This window comes from Bos grunniens, chromosome 17, assembly GCF_055505025.1.
Source record: "Bos grunniens cultivar Pamir isolate PY7600 chromosome 17, Bosgru_T2T1.0, whole genome shotgun sequence".
NCBI lineage: Eukaryota > Metazoa > Chordata > Mammalia > Artiodactyla > Bovidae > Bos > Bos grunniens.
Window position 1 is genome coordinate 70353654 of NC_141181.1, and position 21518 is coordinate 70375171.

Here is a 21518-nt window from a genome sequence, read left to right on the forward strand (position 1 = left end):
TTTTCTTGAAACACTATGTCCTGGACATCCTTTCAGTTAAGACCACACAGATCTACGTTTTAATGCCTGAAATAGTATTTCACAGCATGGAGGTACCGCTATTTAATTATCCTTAACACAGTTTAGAGTTTTTCAGTATTACAAGCAATGTTCCAAGGACCGGTTCTTTGGGAATTATCCAAGCATGCGTTTACTGCAGCCTCACCATGTGCCACGCACTTTACTCGGGGTTGGGGGGGGTAAACAAAACAGACAGCTAAAAATAGTTTTGAGTGATGGAAAGGGGGTATTTTCTTTTCCCAAGAGGACAAGACAGGCTGAAGATCGGTCTCCACATCAACCCAGGAGGCCAAGCAGTCCCCCGGGTGTCTCCCCAGCAGGGAAAGGGGCCCCAGCACCCGTCGGTGCTGGCGAGGAAGATGTGGGTACCCTTTTCAGGAAAGAGAGTCTGATCGCTGCGGGTCAGCAGCGAGGAGTCGCTCCACATACACCACGCGCCGAGCGCTGGGCGCGGAGCCCTGCGCGGAGCGCACGTCCGGCGGGGCGGGGCCGAGCGGCGCGCGACCCTCAGCGCGCTCGGGGAGGTAAGGACCGGGGCGGCCTCTCTGGCCCCCAGTCCCGCGGGCTCTATGACACCGCACTGGCTCGCGGGACGGGGCGGGGCGGGCTGAGGAGGAGGAGGAAACCAATTCACGTTGTAAATCTCGCGGTGAGCCACGCGGGGAACTCTCGTGAGAAACAGGAAATACCGCGCTTGCGCACTGCTGTAGCGCCTGGTGGTTGTGGCCGGTCTGCCGGCGACTGTGAGGCGGGGAACTGCTCCTGTGGAGGCCGTTGAGTCCCCCGCAACTCGCCACCATGAGCAGCACCCTAGCTAAGATCGCGGAGATCGAAGCCGAGGTAACGGACGCTCGAACGCTCCGTCCTAGCCTTCCTCTGAAGCGGCGTTGCTCCCGCCTGAGCTCCCCTCAGACGTGTCAGGCCCGGGGCCGCGTTGCCGGCCTCCCCTCAGCCTGTGCTCGCTCTTCTTGACTCCCCTCAGCCCGGGCCCGCGCTACTTACTTTTGCACCTTACTTGGCGCCCCCTCCCAGCATTCGGCTTCTGTCTGAACTTTCAGTTTTCTGTTTCTTTTCTGTGAGCAGCACGGAATCATATCTCCTCACTTTAGCCCTGACTTGCTCACGAACCTCAGTATCTTTCTTTACACCCCTTCTTCCCTAGTCTCTGCTTTGGTGACCCCCTTTCCCAGAGTGTTGCTCCCGGGAATAGGATCTGGAAGTAAATTGTCACCTGTGGTAGGTTTGATTTCACCTGGATTGTTGTGTGGTTCTTCTGTCTGAAGGGCTCAGAGTTCTTTAAAATCGATTGGGGTACACGGGGTACAAGCAGTTGAAAAGGGTTCAGCAGTTGAGTTGTAGTCTAATCTGTGAACGCTGATTGTAATGATTTTGGTCACATTTCTTCTCTGGGCCTCAGTTGTTTGCTCTGTAATGAGGCGAATTGACTGGGTGATGGAGAGAATGGATTTTTACTCTTTCAAAGTCTGACTTAAAATGGGTATAGTGACGTTAGAGGATTTAGAAGAAAACATCCTTCTCAGAGCTGAGGGAGCATTCATTCTGGATGTTTTACCTTGTAGGAACTGCTTCTGATTTATGGCTGTGATTCCTCCCTAATAGATGGCTCGGACTCAGAAGAACAAGGCCACAGCACACCACCTAGGGTTGCTTAAGGCTCGTCTTGCTAAGCTTCGCAGGGAGCTCATTACTCCAAAAGGTGGTGGTGGTGGAGGACCAGGAGAAGGTTTGTGTTTGGGTTTCTCTTTTCCTTTTGTGTGTGTGTAATTTTTATGAAAGTAGTAAAGGTAAAAACTAGTTTAGAAATGTCTATCAAAGTAGATTTATGTTTTCTAAGCTTAAATTCTTGAATTGTGTTTATTTTTATTCTATTGATTTCTGGGTTTGTGTGGGTTTTTTTTTTATTTGGCCATACAATGTTGCTTGTGGGATTTTAGTTCCCCTATCAGGGATTGACCTGGGCCTTGGCAGTGAAAGTGCAGGATTGTAACCACTGGGCTGCCAGGGAATTCCCAATTCTGCTGATTTCAAAGGTTAATGAATATTCTCTCTAAGTGAACTAGGGTTTTGTTTATGTATATCCTGTCCTGATCCAAAATAGATTTATGTTGGCTCAGTGAAATATATAAATAAAGAGTCGACAAGATAAAGGAAGTTCCTGCAAAGGGAAGTGAAGGTAGGAAGAGTAAGTTGAAGCCAAGAGAAAGTTGGTATGAAAAGTAATGTCACAAGGTCTGTACACTTCTAGAGAAGGGCCACAAATTTGGCTTTGAATTTGTTTGCAACGAATTGTAAGAAAAGAAAACTCCTGCTAGTCACACAGTTCCCAGAGTTTGTAGGGAAAAAAAAAAGTTTTTTAGATCAATTATTGTATAATATTTGGGCCCTAAATACTGTGCATAGGTATATAACAACAGTTAGAGGTATAAAGTTTTTCCATCAAACAATCCATTAAATACTGTGAATTGCCATGGGGGAATTTTGTGTGCTTAAGTTCTACCCTAGAGATAAAACTGTTAAAAGTTGGAGAAATAGGTTTTAGAGGGGTAGGCGACCAGAATGTAAAAGGAATTGCTTGAGTCTCAATGCTCCCAGGATAACATTCTTCTTTTTATATTTATTGATATTTTAGGATTTGATGTTGCCAAGACGGGTGATGCTCGAATTGGGTTTGTGGGTTTTCCGTCTGTGGGGAAGTCAACGCTGCTCAGTAACCTGGCAGGGGTATATTCTGAGGTGGCAGCCTATGAGTTCACTACCCTGACCACTGTGCCTGGCGTCATCAGATACAAAGGTGCTAAGATCCAGGTAAGTTAGGCCTGCAGGCCAAGGACTGGAAGAAGTCAGTTCTTCCATTCATTAAAAAAAACTTACTTGGAACTTTCTGTATGCCAGGCCTCGTATTTGATCTACCAGAACCTCTTTGGCTAGCAGGGGAGACAGAGAAGACCAGTGCACACAAATAAAAATATCGTTTGTGAAAACACGGAGAAAGGAAGGACTACTTTTTCCACCCGAGGATGGGGTGAGGGAAGGTCTGCTAAGACAGAAAAAGCTTTACATGGAAAGTGACAGTAAGATGGGTTTTGATGTTTATTAGAATTTTATCAGCTGGAGAATATAAAGGGCAATTTCAGGCAGCTGTAATGGGGAACAGCCTGCATTTTGAGCTTAGCTGTGGATAGGAAGTAGTAGAAACTGAATTTGGAAAGGTAGATTGGAGCTGAATTATGAAGGATCTTATGTGCCTGTCAAGGAAGTTGAATTTTATCTTGTACATAGCTGGGAGCCATTAGAAACTTCTTAATAAAGAATAACATGATCAGACCCTTTTTAGAAGGTAATTCTTATCTGTGAGGCTTAATGAAGTTGTTGTCTTCAAAAGTTCTCAGATAGATGATAGATTTAGGGCTCCCAAATGAGGAGTCCACTTGGGTATGAAAGATATGTGTAAAATATGATGTAACACTTTCTTTTTGGCTCCGCAGCTAAGAAGGTAAGGTTCTGAATTTCATGACATTTGAATCTAGGCTAGAGGTTCCCAAACCCTTAGTGTCTCAGTAGGTTCATACCCTCAGTGTCTTAGTAATTATTTCCTGACAACTTTTCTGTTCCTAGTAATTTTTTGTGGTGCTCCAGACCAAGAGAAGTAACCTGTTACTTTAACAGTTAGAGCCAAACAATTATTTATAATCTTACAGCTACATTTACTGTAGCTGTAAGTAAATAACAATTAGTTATTTACTAATGGGATATGGACACTGTTAGGTACCATGTAACTTCTCAGACTTTGGAGTCAGATTGAATACTGCCACATTTGTTTCTTTTTCCACCCTTATTTTTGTGTGTTGCTTAATTTTTGCCATAGTAATCTCTGAAAAATCCAACTTTCCAAAGATTTGGATCTGTTATTTTTGACATCGGTGTAGTAGAATCTAATGGTGAAATTGTGAGCTTCTTGGATCTAGTAGGTTGACAGATACTGAGAATTGCTGTTTGTCTTGAAAATCAGAATGCCCCCAGTGCCTTGGCAGAACATTTAAAAACTCTTTAGTGTAGGCATTTGTTTTCCCTCTAAACAGTGAGTTACAGAGTGAGTTGTGAAGTGCATTCATATTTCCTTATTACAGAGTCTGAAGTAAGGAGGGACCAGTGTCCTGGTGGTATTTTCAGTGACTTTTTCTTTCTGGTTAGGTTCCATTAGAACACATGCCTTTCTAGGACTCCATGCCAATGTATATAATAAGAATGAGGACACTTGGGCATATCTGGACCATTTCTTAATTTCATCGGATTTCAGAATCTTATTGATAGTCAGTTTTGTCAGTTCAGAGAGTAACCTCTTTCCTGAAGAGATGTTATGGCAACGCTTGGTAAAACCCCTCTCTTTTCTTGTCTTTTCCTCAAAACCTTTATTTATTTCAGTCTCTTTTGACCTTTTCAGGTTTTTTTCTTCCTTTTTTTCATGGTGCTTTCTTTTTCATCTGTGCCCTCTGCCTGTTTTTCCTTCCCTTTCAACTTTCTCCAGAAACCAAGTTAAGTAGGCATACTAGTAGGTGTGTTTAACTGGATTAAAATGATTGCCCTCAAAATGTTTTTTTAAAGGCTCTTTTGTGGCAGAGGATTCATTATCTGTGATTCTCTGGGGAATGGTATACAAAATTAGAACCATCTAATAATTATAAGGAGATTGATTTCTGGTTTTTGTTGTTGGTGGTGGTGTTAGGAAGATTTTTTTTAACAATAAAGGTGCCTAAAAATGGAATAGTACCTCTTGAGGTAATTAGTTACTGTGTCTGGAGATGTTCAACTAGTAGCTGAACCACCAACTAACCAATTAACCAGTGATGTTAGAAGAAAACTGATGTTTCACATTGTCACAGATTGGCCTGCAAAGTGGATGTACAGTGCTTTAAAAATTATGGGGCTTATGTTTCACCTTGCCAGAGTCCCTAGGACTCTTGTCATATATATGTGTGTGTGTGTGTGTTGTGTATCTATGTATATGGACATGCACATATATCTGCTTTAACTTCTAAAGGCATTCGAATTTAAAGTAGGTTAGCATCCAGATCTTAAAATCCTACAGTTATGTGATTTGAAGATATATTTTTTCTTTTCTCAATTCTTAGTTGTAATCTGAAATTCATATATGTAAAGGATGGCCTGTTTTTATTGGGTGAAATTTAGTTGCCACATTTTAATAGTTCAGTGTAATTTAAAATATTTAAATAGTTTAATGTAATTTTAAATATTTCCCTCTCAAGAAAAGCTTAAGTTAACTTGCTTTTATGTGTGTTGGGGCCTCAATAAATTTCTCCAACATGTTCAGCTGCCACAGTTAGAAAGCTCTTGCTCTTTTTTTCTCAGTTTAATATTAAAGGAAATATTATTTTATTTATTGCACTGTGCCAGGTCTTAGTTGCAGAAGGCAGAATCTAGTTCCCTGACCAGGGATTGAACCTAGGCCCCCTGAATTATTGGGAGTGTAGTCTTTGCCCCTGGATCACCAGGGAGGTCCCCAGGCTTATCTTACATTTTCCCTGCCCCAGCCCTGCAATGAACCACTTCTGAAGGAGCTGTTCCTCCCTTTTGTTGGAGACAGGTACTTAGAAATCAAGATCTGGTGTGCTCACTAGTCCCAGTTTTAGAGGAGGTGATGTTATTTATTATGTAGTGAGGAATAGAGAGGAGCTTTTGAGCAGGTTCTTGAATGGAAAAGTTGAACTCTAAACACCTCCCGAGTTTGTTCTTTTTCCTTGTGGTTTATTTAATGTGAAGTATATTTCTGTAATATCAGATATGCTTACCACAAAGGATAGTTGTTTTTTTTCCCTTCGGCCATGCTGCACAGCTTGTAGGATCTTAGTTCCTAGACCTGGGATGAAACCCAGGCCCTCGGCATTCAAAGTGGAGAGTCTTAACCACTGGACTGCCAGGGAATTCCCCAGCAAAGACTAGTTTTAAATGATGTTTTGATAAGCTCTAACTATATCCCTGTCTGTTCATGTAGATAATTCAGTATTGGCCATTCAGTACCATGGCCCTTGGTATTTTCAGGTTTTACATATGCTTGTAACGGACTCTTAAGAGCTTGTAACTGTAGTTTATGAATTTGAATCATGAGTGCTACAGATTTGGTTTTGATGTTCTTATCATTAGGTACATACACTGTGACTTATGTGAAGTTTTACTTTATTGCATTTCCCGGGCAATTGAGTGGTTATTTTCAACTGAGGACACATCAGAGTCACCCTTGGAGCCTTTTGAAATACACATCAGTATCTGAATCCTACTTTGGCTCTTGCAAAGTAGAATTTGCAGGAATAGGGCTTAAATATCTGCATTCTGAATTGTTTTATAGGCGATTCTTGTGTGCTTGCTTAAGAATGGCTGCAGAAATTTTTGTGAATTGGAGGATTTGCAAAGGTCTCAGGATTTATCACTTGTGAATATCATGATCCAGTTATTATCTATAGTAAAGAATTTGTGTGGAGGCTCAACTTTCTGCAAAGTGGGAAAATATTGAAAGATACTAAGGTAGAATTATGGATTTGTGTCCCCAAGATGTGGATTAAAATCTGATTTATTTGGACTGTGACTTTGGGCAAACCACTTATCCTCTCTGAACTTCAACTAATATCCTTATTCACAGACTTGCTACGTATTTTGAGTGAGATAAAGTATGTAAGAAGCTTGCAGCTGGTATTTAGTAGATGCTTAGTAAAAGTAAGATTTACACATTGACTTACAAGGAAGGTTAGATTTGGATCTCCTGAATTTTGAATACTTAAATCATTCTGTTTAATCTGTTGAGATTTATAACCAACTTTTCCTTTTCTCTCCTTAATCTTGCAGCTTCTGGATCTCCCAGGTATCATTGAGGGTGCCAAGGATGGGAAAGGTAGAGGCCGTCAAGTCATTGCAGGTGGGTATTCTGGGGCCACCGTCCTGGTATATCATCTCTTCACTGGGTGCTGTTCCTTTAGGGACTGTGGAGCTTGGAGTTGGCACCACAGTGAAGGGAGTAGTTTTACCTGACTTCTCACTGGAGCAAAATGTTGGAACTTGAAGGTATTCAGAGAACAGTCCAGACCCCCATTTGAAGGGAAAGGAAGGACAGGAGAAGTGAAGCGCTTTGATAGAATGTTGCCCTGTTGTGACAGATTCAGAGCTAGACCTCAGGTTTCCTGACTCCCACTCATGCCTTTTCTTCTTTTTTTTTTTCATTTAAAGTAAAATTTTATACAAAAAAATAAATAAAGTAAAATGTTATAAAAGGCTAATCATAGGGTAATTCTTTGGTGGTCCAGTGGTTAGAGCTCCATGCTTTCACTGCTTAGGGAGTGGATTCAATCCTTGGTCAAGGACCACAAGCCACATGATGCAACCTTTAAAAAAAAAAAAAAAGACTAATCATAAATTGCACTAATCTGCTACTCCATCTGTTTTCATCTCTACTGTCATTCCCCATTGGCAAGTACTGTCAAGTCTTCAACTGTTTATTCTACTTCATATTTTAAAATGTTATGCTTATATTACTGTTTCATGGTTAATTAATTTTAAATACCATCTATTGGTTTCATGTTATGGTAGGAAATTAGCTCTCTCATACTCCATATCTCTTCTATTTTTTCAAATATATTTTTTCAAGTTATAATTTTTAGTTAACTCATCAGTCATGGTTTATGTTATTATGTAATGACTGTGTAACTTATTCAGTGCTGAGATAAGTACTGTATTATGACTTGATTTCTTTAATCTTGAAATCTGCTCTTTAAATTTGTTTTTCATTGAGTTAATAATTGGTTCTTATTTTGTTTGCTTTTCTGTTTGCTAATAGTTTTCAAATGTTCCAGTAGATCAAATGCCTATCAATCAGTATTTTTCTAGATATTTGAATACAGTGGCTATTGAGGACTTTGTGTGCCTGGTGCAATTGAGTTATGGAATTTTAAATTTTATCATTTTAATTTAAATTTGAATAGCCCCAGGTGGCTAGTGGAGTCTGTGTTGGACAGTGTAGCTCCAGATTTTTTTTTATAGATACATTTATTTATTTCTTGAAAGTGAAAGTGAAGTTGCTCAGTCGTGTCTGACTCTTTGTGACCCCAGGGACTGTAGCACACCAGGTTCCTCTGTCCATGGGATTTCCCAGGCAAGAATACTGGAGTGGGTTGCCATTTCCTTCTCCAGCTCCAGATTTTTTGCATGGCTGAGATTGTGTATGGGATCCCCTATTTCTTAGAGTTGTTGTCTTACCTTTTTTGGGTTATTTTCATGTTTTGCTGAAGTACATTATTTAGAAACTTAACGAAAAAGAGTGAATGATAGGTAAATTGTTCTTGTTTTTTTCATGTTTGAAAGTATTTTTATTCCACCCTTACATTAAAGTAATAATTTAGCTATTTATAGAATTATAGGTTTGAAGTCATTCATGGATGACTATTAGGAACTTGCTAAATGAAAAGAGTTGGGCACAAAAGACTATATTTTGTATGATTCCATTTATAGAAAATTCTTAAAAATGCAACTTAACCTATGGTGACAGAGCAGTGGGTGACTGGGAATTGAAAGGGAGAGATTGCAAAGGGGTACAAGGGAACTTTTGGAGATGATGAAATGTTCCGAATCTCAGTTGCTATGGTGGTTACATAGGTGTATACATTTGTGATCAAATTGTATGCTTAACATGGGTACTATTTATTTTTTATAAATTATAGCTCAAGAAAGTTGACAAAAAATATGCGAACTGGATAACTTTTCTTTTAAATCTTTCTGAACTTTTTCAGGGATTCAGGTTATTACCTGGTTTGTATCTTCATTCCAAATTATTTTTCTGCTAGTGTATCTAGAATGCTAGTATATCTAGATCTAGACACATCTCTCCATGCACTAACAGAAAACAAAGCATACATTGCAGAGTGACTCTGGCATAAATCTTTGGAAACCTTAACTTCATGTGTGTGTGTATATGTATGCATGCTAAGTCACTTCAGTTGTGTCCGACTCTTTGTGACGCTATGGACTGTAGCCCACTAGGCTCTTCTGTCCATAGGATTTTTGAGGCAAGAATACTGGAGTGGGTTGCCATTTCCTCCTTCAGGGGACCTTCCCTACCCAGGGATCGAACCTTCGTCTCTTACATCTCCTGCATTTGCAGGTCTTTAATGATCTTTGAAAAAGATTTTTTTATTTTCAATTCTTCAGTGGCCAGAACGTGTAACTTGATCTTGATTGTTCTGGATGTCCTGAAACCCTTGGGACATAAGAAGATAATTGAAAATGAGCTGGAAGGCTTTGGCATTCGCTTGAACAGCAAACCCCCCAACATTGGCTTTAAGAAGAAGGATAAAGGAGGCATTAATCTCACAGCCACTGTAAGTGAAGAAAGTATATGGGGTAGGTTGTTGAAGGGACTGGGGTGGAGAGTGGATTGTGGTTCGTGGACACTGACATTTGGAAATTGCTTGGCTTCTCCCAGAGCTAATTGAAGTCCTACAATGACATTGTAATGACTGACAGAGTAGGACAGGAGTCCGTCTCAGACTACTTTTGTGGCTTTATTTCCTCTTTGGGGTGGTATGGAACTAAAGCTTATGCTTGCATGAAGTAGATGGCTGCTTATATCATCTATTTTCATTCATTCAACACAGATTTATAGAGCACCTCCCATGGGCCACCATTGTTTTAGGCTTTCCGGGGAAATGGAAGTTCAGTCAGTACAGTCGCTCAGTCGTGTCCAACTCTTTGCGACCCCATGAACCACAGCATGCCAGCCTGTCCATCACCAACTCCCGGAATCCACCCAAACCCATGTCCATTGAGTTGGTGATGCCATCCAGCCATCTCATCCTCTGTCGTCCCCTTCTCCTCCTGCCCTCAATCTTTCCTAGAATCAGGGTCTTTTTAAATGAGTCAGCTCTTCACATCAGGTGGCCAAAGGATTGGAGTTTCAGCTTCAGCATCAGTCCTTCCAATGAACACCCAGGACTGATCTCCTTTAGGATGGACTGGTTGGATCTCCCTGCAGTCCAAGGGACTCTCATGAGTCTTCACTAGACAGACCTTTGTTGGCAAAGTAATGTCTCTGCTTTTTAATATGTTATCTAGGTTGGTCATAACTTTCCTTCCAAGGAGTAAGCATCTTTTAATTTCATGGCTGCAGTTACCATCTGCAGTGATTTTGGAGCCCAGAAAAATAAAGTCTGACACTGTTTCCCATCCATTTGCCATGAAGTGATGGGACCGGATGTCATGATCTTAGTTTTCTGAATGTAGAGCTTTAAGCCAACTTTTTTACTCTCCCCTTTCACTTTCATCTAGAGGTTCTTTAGTTCTTCTTCACTTGCTGCCGTGAGGGTGGTGTCATCTGCATACCTGAGGTTATTGATATTTCTCCCGGCAATCTTGATTCCAGCTTGTGCTTCCTCCAGCCCAGCGTTTCTCATAATGTACTCTGCATATAAGTTAAATAAGCAGGGTGACAATATACAGGCTTGATGTACTCCTTTTCCTATTTGGAAATGGAAGAGGGGGCAAAAATTCCTGGCTTTATATTCGAATGGGTAAGTAGCAAACAAAATTAATGAGTGATTATAGTATATTATGAGTCTGAGTGCTACCTGCTGCACTATTACAGCGTATTATGTTAGGATAAACTAAGGACAGAAGTTAACTAGGGAAAGAGGATGGAGAGTGTTGGTGGAAGGGTTGTGGTTCTAAGTAGGTTGATCAGAGAAATCTTCACTGAGGTGACAAGAAGGAGTGAACCAAATGAATATCTTGAGGAAGGGCATTTCATGTAGAGGGAACATCCAAGTGCAAGACAGGTAGAGCTTGCCTTTGCTTGTTTGAAGACCAACAGGATGAGCAAGTAGAAGAATAGTTAAGAAACGAAGTCATGGCATAGGGCCGTACATACTTTTACTTTGCAGAAGATGGTTGGGTTCCAGTCTGTGGAATAAAATTGATTCAGGTTTTAATGGAATCAGTCTGGCTGTTTGTTGAAAACAGACTGAAATGGGTTAAGAACAGAAACACAGAACCCATTTAAGAGGTTATTAAAATAATCTAGGCAAGAGGTGATTGTTTCTTAGATCAGAGTTGTAATAGTGGAGGAGATGTGGAGTAGTTATTGTGGAAAGATCTTGGAAATAGTTGGTGGGAATTACAGCTAAACTGGATGTGGGTTGTGAGAGAAAGAGGTGATGGTGAGTTTTTGTTATGAGCTAGAAAACGGACTCTCGTGACTAAAATGATAGGATTTAAGTGCAGAATAGGTTTGGAAGGGAGGGGAAGATCAGATATTAAGATGCCAGTAACACTCAAGTTAGATATCCAAATATTACTGTCAAATAGGCATTTGATCGGAGAAGGCAATGGCACCCCACTCCAGTACTCCTGCCTGGAAAATCCCATGGACGGAGGAGCCTGGTAGGCTGCAGTCCATGGGGTCGCTGAGGGTCGGACATGACTGAGCGACTTCACTTTCACTTTTCACTTTCATGTGTTGGAGAAGGAAATGGCAACCCACTCCAGTGTTCTTGCCTGGAGAATCCCAGGGACGGGGGAGCCTGGTGGGCTGCCGTCTGTGGGGTCGCACAGAGTCGGACACGACTGAAGTGACTTAGCAGTAGCAGTAGGCATTTGATGAAAGATCTTGCTGCAGGTATAAATTTATTGGTTATCAATTTTAAAGCCATGAGCTTAGCTGAGATCACTTAGCTGAGGAAGGAAGTATAAATAGAAAAGAGTTCCAAGGATTGAGCTTTGTGATACCTTCCTCCACACTCTCACAATGATTAGAGGCCAGGAGATGGGAAGAATCAGCAAATGAAACTTCTCAGTCAAGAAAGAAAATCAGAGAAGTTTAGAATCCTGAAAGCCAATTAAAGAAAGTGTTTCAGATTGGTAGAGTGATCGGTTTTATCAAATGCTCCTTCTAAGTCATATAATTGAGGATTGAGAATTTCCTATAACATCTAATATGCTAGAGGTCCAAATTATTTGACTGGCATAGACTTAAGCTGTCCTGCCCCAAAGATCTTTCCTATTATCTTCTCATAATGTTTGAGTTGGAGGCTTCTTTCTGTATTTTTGCTATGGCTGCTGTAGTAAAGTACTATAGAGTGGGTGGTGTAAACAGCAGAAATATAATTCTCTTAATTCTGGAGGCTGGATATTTGACATCAAGATGTGAGCCATACTGGTTTCTTCTGAGGCCTCTGTCTTTGGCTTATAAATGGCTGTCTTTTCCTGTGTTTTCATATGATCCTCCCTCTGTGTGTCTGTGTTCCAATCTTGTAAGGGGGAACATGAGTCATATTGGATTAGGGCCCACCCATATGACATTTTAATTTAATTACCTCTTTAGATTTTAAGTATTTCCTACTCAAAGCCTGTCTTATCTAGGATAATGGTCTTTAGAAATAAATTTGCCCTTTATCTAGAATTATCTGGGTCTATCAACAGATACTTTTAGGAGATTTTTTTTTTTTTGCTCTCTGACCAGTTGTTGTCTTCTGTGCCCATTCAGTGCCCTCAGAGTGAGCTGGATGCTGAAACTGTGAAGAGCATTCTGGCTGAGTACAAAATCCATAATGCTGATGTGACTCTGCGTAGTGACGCCACAGCAGATGACCTCATTGATGTGGTGGAAGGAAACAGGTACTGATTAAATGGTGCCTGAGTTTGAATTTGAAGCCTTGTAATGGAAACAGCATTGGATTGTGAACCTGGCAGACAGCAGTTCTAACTCCAGTTGTGCTCTTATTAATAATAGTGGGCCTTGCTTTCTTTCTTTTTTTTTTTTCTTCTTTTTTTCCTTGCTTTCTTGATAAAATGAAGGGTTGTTCTTGATTGCTAACATCCTTCTTTGCTCTGAAGTTTGATGATTATCAAATTGCTTGTTTCAGTTACTTGCTATGAACTAGACTATCCCCTAAGCTCTGTGTTGTATGATGGTTCAAGAGAGTAGGTTCTCAGTCTGCTCTCACAGAATTAATCCATCTGAGAAATTCTGTAGGCTCTTCTGCAGAACTTAGAGCAGACTGGGATGTATCTGTTCTCTAAGAGTACATAACTGAGATCTTACATAACATGAGACAGTACTATTTGAAATTAATAATTGAAACTACTGTTAAGTTATTTCTGGCATTTTGAAAACAGACAAAAACTGGTGCTTTGAGTTACATGTTTTATAAGTGAGGCAACTGAAGCCTGAGAAGTTGTAGCTGGCCTAATTATTAGTAACCTTAGCTGCCCTATTGATTGAACAGTTAGGATTGTGACACTGCTAGATGTTGTGTTTAAAATTTTTTTTTTTAATTCTTGAAGTTATTATACTATTAGAAGTGTTTTACATTCTTACAGTTCATAAAACAACTGGGAAATTAACTCTGAGATCGCCTAGGGACACATGTCTAGAAAGTGACAGAGCTGGGAATACATTCTGTGTGACTCTAAAGCTTATATTATTTACACTGCAACATGCTTTCTCAATAATTAGTTGCATGATTAGGGACTGTGGCTTGAGTTCCGTTACTTCTTAACTGATAATTCACTTTTTGCATGTTCTACCTTATTTTGATAGGAAACATTTTCTTTTTTTTGGCTGACTTCCTCATGATTCCAGTTTAGAGTCTCTGATTTTGAGTCCTGGGTGAGGGGCTGTTGAATCAGACTGACAGTCTTGTCCACAGCTCTAGACTAACATACTGTTTTTCTATTTCTGTAGAGTCTATATCCCCTGTATCTATGTGTTAAATAAGATTGATCAGATTTCCATTGAGGAGTTGGATATTATCTATAAGGTGCCACACTGTGTACCCATCTCTGCCCATCACCGCTGGAATTTTGATGACCTGTTGGAAAAGATCTGGGACTATCTGAAACTAGTGAGGATGTAAGTCTTAGTGGAGAGGGTGTTATTACTGTAGGACTTAAAGCAGACTGTCCAAAAATAATACCTGCTAGAGCTCATTAACATAATCTGTTTTTGGAGATAAAAATAAATTAATTCCTATCATCTGCAAGGCCATATTGAGGGCACCTTCTCCCTCAAGATAGAGGTTATCCATGTCTGGTCTGGGTTGATGGAGGGTTGAGTTGTGTTCACACATGAAGCATTCTAAGAAGTAAGCAGCCTTGCTCCCTCTGTGTTCTAGTTACACCAAACCCAAGGGCCAGTTGCCTGATTACACGTCTCCAGTGGTGCTGCCTTACTCCAGGACCACGGTGGAGGATTTCTGCATGAAGATTCACAAAAATCTTATCAAAGAATTTAAATAGTAAGTATGATGGCATGTGGTGCCTTCTTTTCCCTGTGAGCTACTGATTCTTCTAATGAATAATTCTTAGGATAGTGTTATAGAAATTCAGTCAGTTCAGTCGCTCAGTCGTGTCCGACTCTTTGCGACCCCATGAATCGCAGCACGCCAGGCCTCCCTGTTATAGAAATTAGGCATCAGGAAATGCTTGCTTGGTTAGAACCTTGCAATGTCTTCTTAAATGCTAAATCAAAACAGAAAGTGACACCATGCCAACTTGGAGCAGGAAGAGCCCTAAACACCGTTTCAAGTTGGGAGGGCTGACAATACAAATTGCTCTGAGGTTCTCTTGTTAATTCATTTTCCTCTTGGCAAACACAAAATGTTAATTCTTCCTGCCAGCATCATATTGGGCTTCACTGGGTACTGAGCCCCCCCTAAACCTTTTGGATAAGCAAATACTCTCTTGATAGAGTTCTCCTAGTATGGCTAAGGAAGGATATCCTACGTTTCTTACCAGTAACCACTGATGGTTCATAGGCCCAATGAAAACTAGTATCCTGTAACTGACATTGCATTTGTAGGAATCAATTTCCAGTCAATTATTTCAGGGTATTTCTCTGTAACAAGTCTGTGCTTTCTCCTTTTATTTTTAAATTAGTCTTGTCACACTTCTCATTTGTATTTTTTTGCTTGACTTTCATAAATTGGCTCTGGAGCATGGGGAACCACATAACTTTTAAGTCTTCCACATTTTATGTGAAGGCTCCAGTGTGCCACACTTCAGGGGAAGCTAAAGCCTTTGGGCTTTGACTGGGGATTGGGAACCTTGTCTGTTGCAGGCCTTTGACTCTTAAGAACTGGAATGCTAACTCTAAACAGAAAGTGACACCTAGGTAGCTAGAAGCTAGGTGATTATTTACACTAAATGTTCTTTTTTTCCTTCCATACAGTGCTCTGGTGTGGGGTCTGTCTGTGAAACACAATCCTCAAAAAGTGGGTAAAGACCATACGTTGGAGGACGAGGATGTCATTCAGATTGTGAAGAAGTGATGCCATCCCCTTCCCCATCTGCTGGGCCAAGCCTAGCAGCTTTCTCCACGATCAAACACCTGACTCCAAGCCCCTCCTGGGTTTGACAGGCACTGGATCAGGGTCAGGGAGGGAGATGGAAGCACCCAAATTGGAACTTCACTTGTCTTAACTTGGTGTCACCTTATATGTTGAGCTGCATAAAGGACCTGGTAGGCCAGCTGACTATGTACAGTTCATGTGTCATTGTCAGAATTTGTTTTGAGATGGATTGAATGAGGATGGTTATGTACAGTGAGGCAGCTGCAGAAGAGGTCCTTGGGAGCTTGGTATTGAATGTGAAATGGGTAAAAATATGACTGCAGCATTTCATCTGGTGGTTAGTCATGAGATGCTTCCAACTGGATGTGGTCCTTTCAGTCCTTTCAAGGGGTCTTTCTCTAATGATACTGGAGAAAGGAAGGACTTGATGTAAGTTAAGTGATTATTCCCTGCAAGTCTAGCCCACTTGGGAGATGGTGGTTCAGTAAAATACTCCGACCAGACACATTGGGCTTTGAGTGGCAAGCCCACCTTTAATTAGCTGTGGAACTCTGCATAAATTACTTGGTCTCTGTGTCAGTTTCCTCATGTAACATGGAGATGGTAATAACACCTTCTAGAATGGAGATTCTTAGTGTTAAGAGATGGTACTTGTAAAATGCTTATTAGCACAGTGTCTGATATGTAAATACTTGGTGAATGTTGGCTGTTGTTTTCACTGGTTCCTCTCCTTTAGTTAGAGCACAGCTGTGTATCGGGCTGATACACAGCTGTGTGTTGGGCTGAATGTTGAGCTGAACTGTGCTGCCAGCTGCATGCCACTGTCTCCTTTGCCATAACCCAGCCCTTCTTGACTTCAGGACTTCCCATGGCAGTCCTGGCCCCAAGCACATAACCTGGATGAAAGCATGGAGGTAGCCCAGTGCAAGTGAGGCAACCAGTCTGATCAGAGCAGGTTTGTGGGTACACCTGTGTGTTTGTATGGAGGTGGGAGGGAGGGTAGGTTATAAGAAGTAATGGAGTCAGGATTGCTAGAGAGGGTACTAAGGACATCATTAAAGGTTAATAAGGGAATTTAAAGGGGTTTTCTTGATAGTGGAAAATTGACTGGCAAAAATCTGTGTGTTGGAGTGATTAGTGAGAATATGGGAGACAGAGGGTGTGGGCGTACAGGAGGAGAGACCTAAACCTGGCAACTGGCCTGCTCTTTGCAGAGAGAAGTCAAAGACTATATAATTATGGATTGCACGGATGATAGAGAAGGGTGGTCCATGAGAAAGTCAGCAAGGGAAACAGATTTACAGGAAGACAGAATTTGATTTTAGATGAGGTGAACTAGAGCTTCTAGCAGGCTGTGAGCAGTGAGGATGTGGGATTATCTACACACTCAGCCTTTTCCAGGAGTTGTTTCTCTTGTTATCTTAGTGACAGTTGTTTCCCTCTCGTATCTTCCTAGAGCTTGGGCTTAACACTGTCCCCAGACCCAGGAGATAAGCCTCTCAGGCCTGGTATCCTAGTGACTTTGGAGGGTGTAGATCTTGATATCACTGGTACATTCATGATAGAGGCCATAATTTAGAGTCTACTCTGGCTTTTCAGAGATACTGGCTTTCTGAGATATGGGATTTCCAGCAAGGTTTACTTTCCAGGCAGAGCTTATATTGGGTTTTGAGGAATCCTCAAATTCACTTTCATTGGGCAATGAAATGCCAGAATGTTGAGAAAGATGTTGAAATCTGGGTTCATTCCAAGGCTTCAGGATATGCTTTGAATGGGCTTTGCTTCCATCCTTCCACACCTTCCCCTTCCCCCATCAGTGGCCCCCTGGTGTTTGAGGAGAGCATTACCCTACCTCCTTTCTGAGCTCAGACTTGGGAGTTCTGGGAGAGGTACAGTTTTGTGTTTGGAATGCTGCCTGGGGTGGGGCCACCAAGGAGCGTTATTCCTACAGGGCAAAGCTTTCTCTTCCTGAACTCCACGACTAGGGCTGTTTGACTGTCACAACATAGCTTGAATTTCCATTTTTCTTTTCAAATGCCTTTAGCTGTGTTTCAGTTCAGTTCAGCTCAGTTGTGTCTGACTCCTTGCAACTCCATGGACTGTAGTATGCCAGGCTTCCTTGTCCATCACCAACTCCTGGAGCCTACTAAAACTCATGTCCATTGCGTTGGTGATGCCATCCAACCATCTCATCCTCTGTCATCCCCTTCTCCCACCTTCAATCTTCCCCAGCATCAGGGTCTTTTCCAGTGAGTCGGTTCTTGTCATCAGGTGGCCAAAAGTATTAAGCTGTGTTTAATAGCGGACAATAACTTAACTGGCTGAAAGGAAGAAAACTTGGTCTCTCACATAAGTTGTCTGGAGCTCAGATGGGCTAGCTGGTGGGTCACTGAAGATCCAAATTCTTTCCATGATGCCATCCTGTTCACTGCTTTGCTGGGCAAATGGCGCCCTTCACAGTCGAAGAATATCTTTATAGCCTTGGGCTTTATACCAGTATCTAGAGGATGCCTAAGAGGGCTGAGTCTTAACTTTTGGTGAAGCCATTTCCCAGAAGCTGCACAGCCAATTCCTCTTAGTGTCTCATACCCATTCTTGAACCAGCTGTTAGTAAAGGGAGTAGAATATTGAAGAGTCTGTTTACTCCAGTATGTTATCTTCATTCTTGGAGTTTATCCCTTTCATTTATAGGCCAGTGGACCTGACTTTCTTTCTACCTTATAAGAGACTGTCTTATAATCTCCTATAAGAAGACCTGGCTGTATTTTCCCATTAAAAAAAAAAAAAAAATTAGCTTTGTTTTTTTTCGTTGTGCCTCATAGCACACAGGATCTTAATTGCCTGACAAGGAATTGAACCTAGGGCCCCTGCACTGGGAGTGTGGAGTTTTAACCAGTGGACCACCACAGAAGTTCCTGTACTTTCCCATTTTCCCCCTACTTCTCATTATTACTAATTTTCAAAGTACTGGTTGCTCAACTGCTTTCTTAGGGGTGGAGGCAATGTTCTTTCCTACCTGACCCCTCAACTTCCACGAGATTCTCTGTGGCCCTCTGCTGTTTTACTTTGAGGAGGCTTTGCACATCCTTCCAGCTTTGATTGCTTCTAAGCTTGTCTCATGCCTGCTAGACTCCCCAGAGTTGCTCCCTGTAAGAGGGCTTATTAGCTGAGACATCATGTCATCATGCTCTCCTTACTCCATAGCTGGCTCTTAGTTTCTGAAGACTGTATTCACTTCCTTTTTTGCCTCTACTTCCATTCACCAAAATAGCTCTAAGATCTATGCATTTAGCTTCTGCTGTGCTATTCTTAGCAGCATTCCTTTATTTTCTTCTGACTCCCATCTCACCAGCTACTGGCTTTGCCCTTTGCTTGGTGCCTACATTTGTTCATGTCTGTCGTATTAGCTTCTAGCCTAAAAAGGAATTCCTCACTAGCAGCTTCAAACCAACCCTCCCCACTTTACACCTAGGACTGTTGGTTCAATATGAAAGGAAGTGAAAGGACACACTAGATGGAATTGGATCCAGGTTTCTGTTTTGCCACTGTTGCTTGAGACTGTTTTCCAGATTTTTTGTTTATGAAACAAAGCATTTGTGAGAATTCTAAACAGGGCTTATTTCTGAAGTTGACTCACTCAGGTCCCACTGCAGGGAGGGAGGGGTGAAGCTGAAGTACTATGAAGAGGCAGACCTCATGCTCAATCCACAAAGCCAGGTTTTGTTGAAAAGCGACTTGCTATTTGTTCTTGGAAGTATAGGGCAGGGTGGGCAGCTCCAGGTTTATAGGCTGCACCCCTAACCCTTAGGCTGTTTTTTTAACCTTTCAGTCAAAATCCAGTCATCTTGCTAACTTCACTTGTGCCGAACCAGAATGGTCTCATTATTTGAGCCTCTACTATGAAGTCAAACTAGAGTTGAGGGCCCTAAATGGATAAGAACTGAGAAATCGGCTGAGTTAAGTCGAGGAGCTTGAGATTTGTCACCTCAGATTGGGAGGAATAAAAAACCTTCAGTCAGGAAAGGGGACTCAAGGCCATAGTTATTCTGGTAGACTCCTTTTCCCCAGTGTTGTGCATGTAGTTACGGTACACAGAATAACGGAACGGAGAAGTAAGAACACAGAAGAAGTTAACACAGGCACCAGAGTCTTGAGGGAAGTTCTATATGGAAAAAATTCTGGAATGAATCAGAATACTAAGGCTCCATTTTTCCCTATTGGGGACTCTGACTTGGAGACCCAGGAAGCCAACTGTTGACTTTTGCCCCAGTAAACGTGACAAAGGACCATATACCTGATTACCCAATAAATTATTTTCTCTAGTTGGGTTTAATTTTAGAAATTACACATTATCATCTGATATTAGCCATAAGACTACCTATAGGGTCAGCTCAGTCTAAACTCACCCATTGGAGTCATTAGGCTCAAGAAAGAGGGCCATGGCTTCCTCCTCCCAGTCAGAGTTCAGGTCCATGAGTCCTACAGAAAAAACTCAAGGTAATTTCCCTCAAGAACCTACTGAAGAGGCAGGGATTCAGGAAGAAGAAAACACAGCAGTGGCATTCACTTCATTCACACACTTAGCATATGCAACTTTAATCAACCAAAAGAAAAAGCCCCAACTGTACAAGTGAAAAAAAAATCCAAAATGTTGACACAGGCTTACCTAACACCAGCTACTTTTATGTACAGCTGTATAATTTCAAAAAAGCTATCCTATATGTATGTACAAAAGTTGTTTATACACAGGTCTGTACATAAGGGTCTATACATTTATTTCCTCAGAACCCTTAAGGTGCCACCTCTTGGTGAAGACACCAACACTTCATTCACATATCTTACAAAAAAAGACTTTCTAGGACTGACAATACTGCATCCTGTATTCAAACCATGTAGACTCCACTGACTGGTTAAGTTCCTTCCATCATAACGCAGACCACACCAGAAGCCTGGGTGCCCCAGACGGCTTCACACAAGAGTGACCACACCAGAAGCCTGGGTGCCCTAGACAGCTTCACACAAGAGTGCTACAAAGTAAAAGCCGCAAACCGACGTGAGAGGAGGAAGCAGAGTCCTGAGCAGGTGCCGCCGCAGGTCCAGGCTTTGGTGAGCGCGGGAGCCCCGCCTGCCCTGCTCACTGTCGGTACTCCAGTTCATCTACACTGATGACTTTGGTGGGCATGGAGGGCAGGGGCTGCTGTAGCACATCTGAGCCAAACCATTTGGCGAGGCCCACAGGGGAGCTGCTCCTCTGGCTGGGGCGGTGCTCGAGCTGGGAGTGCACATGCGGCAGGCCTGACCGGCTGGGCACATTCTGAGGAGTCGTCTGAACGCTGACAGCAGCTGCCTGGGAACCAGAGCCTGGAGGATGAAGAACTGTGGAGATACGAAGGAAGGTTCTCATTCAGAGCACAAGGAGGGGAAGTAGTTCTCCACTAGGCCGTGCTTCACTGTGCACGAAACTGTGAACAGTTCTTAACAAGGTGATTGATTCTAGGCTTCTTTTGGAAACTCCTTTCCAAAATGCCAGAACAGTACCTTGGAAAGCTGAACTATTCAGAAGCCATTTGTACTGACAGTCCATCTTAGGTGACACACCCCCTACTCCCCATAACAAGCAGAAGCAACGACCCAAGCCAGGGAGAGTATCTACTCTCGGCACTGCCTATGCTAAATCTGTCAGAAGGATTCTCAGCCTCTCTTCTCCAAAGAGGCAAACATACCCCACCCCCCCCAAAAAAAAAGCCAGGGTATACCTGGCTTTCCAACTGTCTTCACAGGAATTCCCAATCCAATCTTGCTAGGATGTATTAGTAAATAGTGTCATTTTATCCCCTTCACTGGAAATTGGTTCAGAAACTCCTAATCCTTAGCTCATCTGGTCCTCTCCTGAACCTACCTGAGCGCTGTAGCTGCTGCTGCATCATTGCCAGATGCAGAGGTGTCCCAGGACGAGGGTTTAGGAGAGGGTGACTAGTGGCAGGTAAAGGGTAAAAGGGTTGACTCAGGATTGGGCCAGACAGTCCCTGTAAATGGGTCAGGTCCATCCCAGGGGGAAGCACACCTATTGGGCAGAAAGAAGAAACATCAGAAATA

General features: G+C 42.1%; 2 protein-coding genes across 15 annotated transcripts in view; one reads left to right on the plus strand and one right to left on the minus strand.

Moving 5' to 3' along the window:
* Positions 1-760: 760 nt before the first annotated feature.
* On the plus strand, positions 761-15614 carry DRG1 (developmentally regulated GTP binding protein 1). Of its 5 annotated transcripts, none has more exons than XM_086348941.1 (9): positions 761-900; positions 1641-1804; positions 2711-2886; positions 6937-7006; positions 9289-9458; positions 12617-12747; positions 13817-13984; positions 14247-14369; positions 15302-15614. In XM_086348941.1, the coding sequence occupies exons 2-9, from the start codon at positions 1681-1683 to the stop codon at positions 15399-15401; spliced, it is 1062 nt and encodes a 353-aa protein (XP_086205067.1). In that variant the 5' UTR covers positions 761-900; positions 1641-1680; the 3' UTR covers positions 15402-15614. The 5 variants fall into 5 exon arrangements, with proteins under 5 accessions (XP_086205067.1, XP_086205066.1, XP_086205069.1 ...); XM_086348940.1 differs by having other exon boundaries at positions 1681-1804; XM_086348943.1 differs by lacking the exon at positions 13817-13984.
* Positions 15615-19989: 4375 nt separating this feature from the next.
* EIF4ENIF1 (eukaryotic translation initiation factor 4E nuclear import factor 1) overlaps positions 19990-21518 on the minus strand; it is a 39673-nt gene continuing 38144 nt past the window's right edge. For all 10 annotated transcript variants that reach the window (XM_086348912.1, XM_086348915.1, XM_086348920.1 and 7 more), the window contains 2 exons: positions 21322-21486; positions 19990-20798 (listed from right to left, as the gene is read on the minus strand). In XM_086348912.1, coding sequence (XP_086205038.1) covers positions 20557-20798; positions 21322-21486 — 407 coding nt within the window. In that variant the 3' untranslated portion in view covers positions 19990-20556. The remainder of the gene's footprint in view (positions 20799-21321; positions 21487-21518) is intronic.

Coding starts and splice junctions, on each gene's coding strand:
- DRG1 (XM_086348940.1), top strand. CDS start 859: ATGAGCAGCACCCTAGCTAAGATCGCGGAGATCGAAGCCGAG. Junction 2,887..6,936: donor ACAAAGGTGCTAAGATCCAG/GTAAGTTAGGCC, acceptor TTAATCTTGCAG/CTTCTGGATCTCCCAGGTAT. Junction 14,370..15,301: donor CTTATCAAAGAATTTAAATA/GTAAGTATGATG, acceptor CCTTCCATACAG/TGCTCTGGTGTGGGGTCTGT.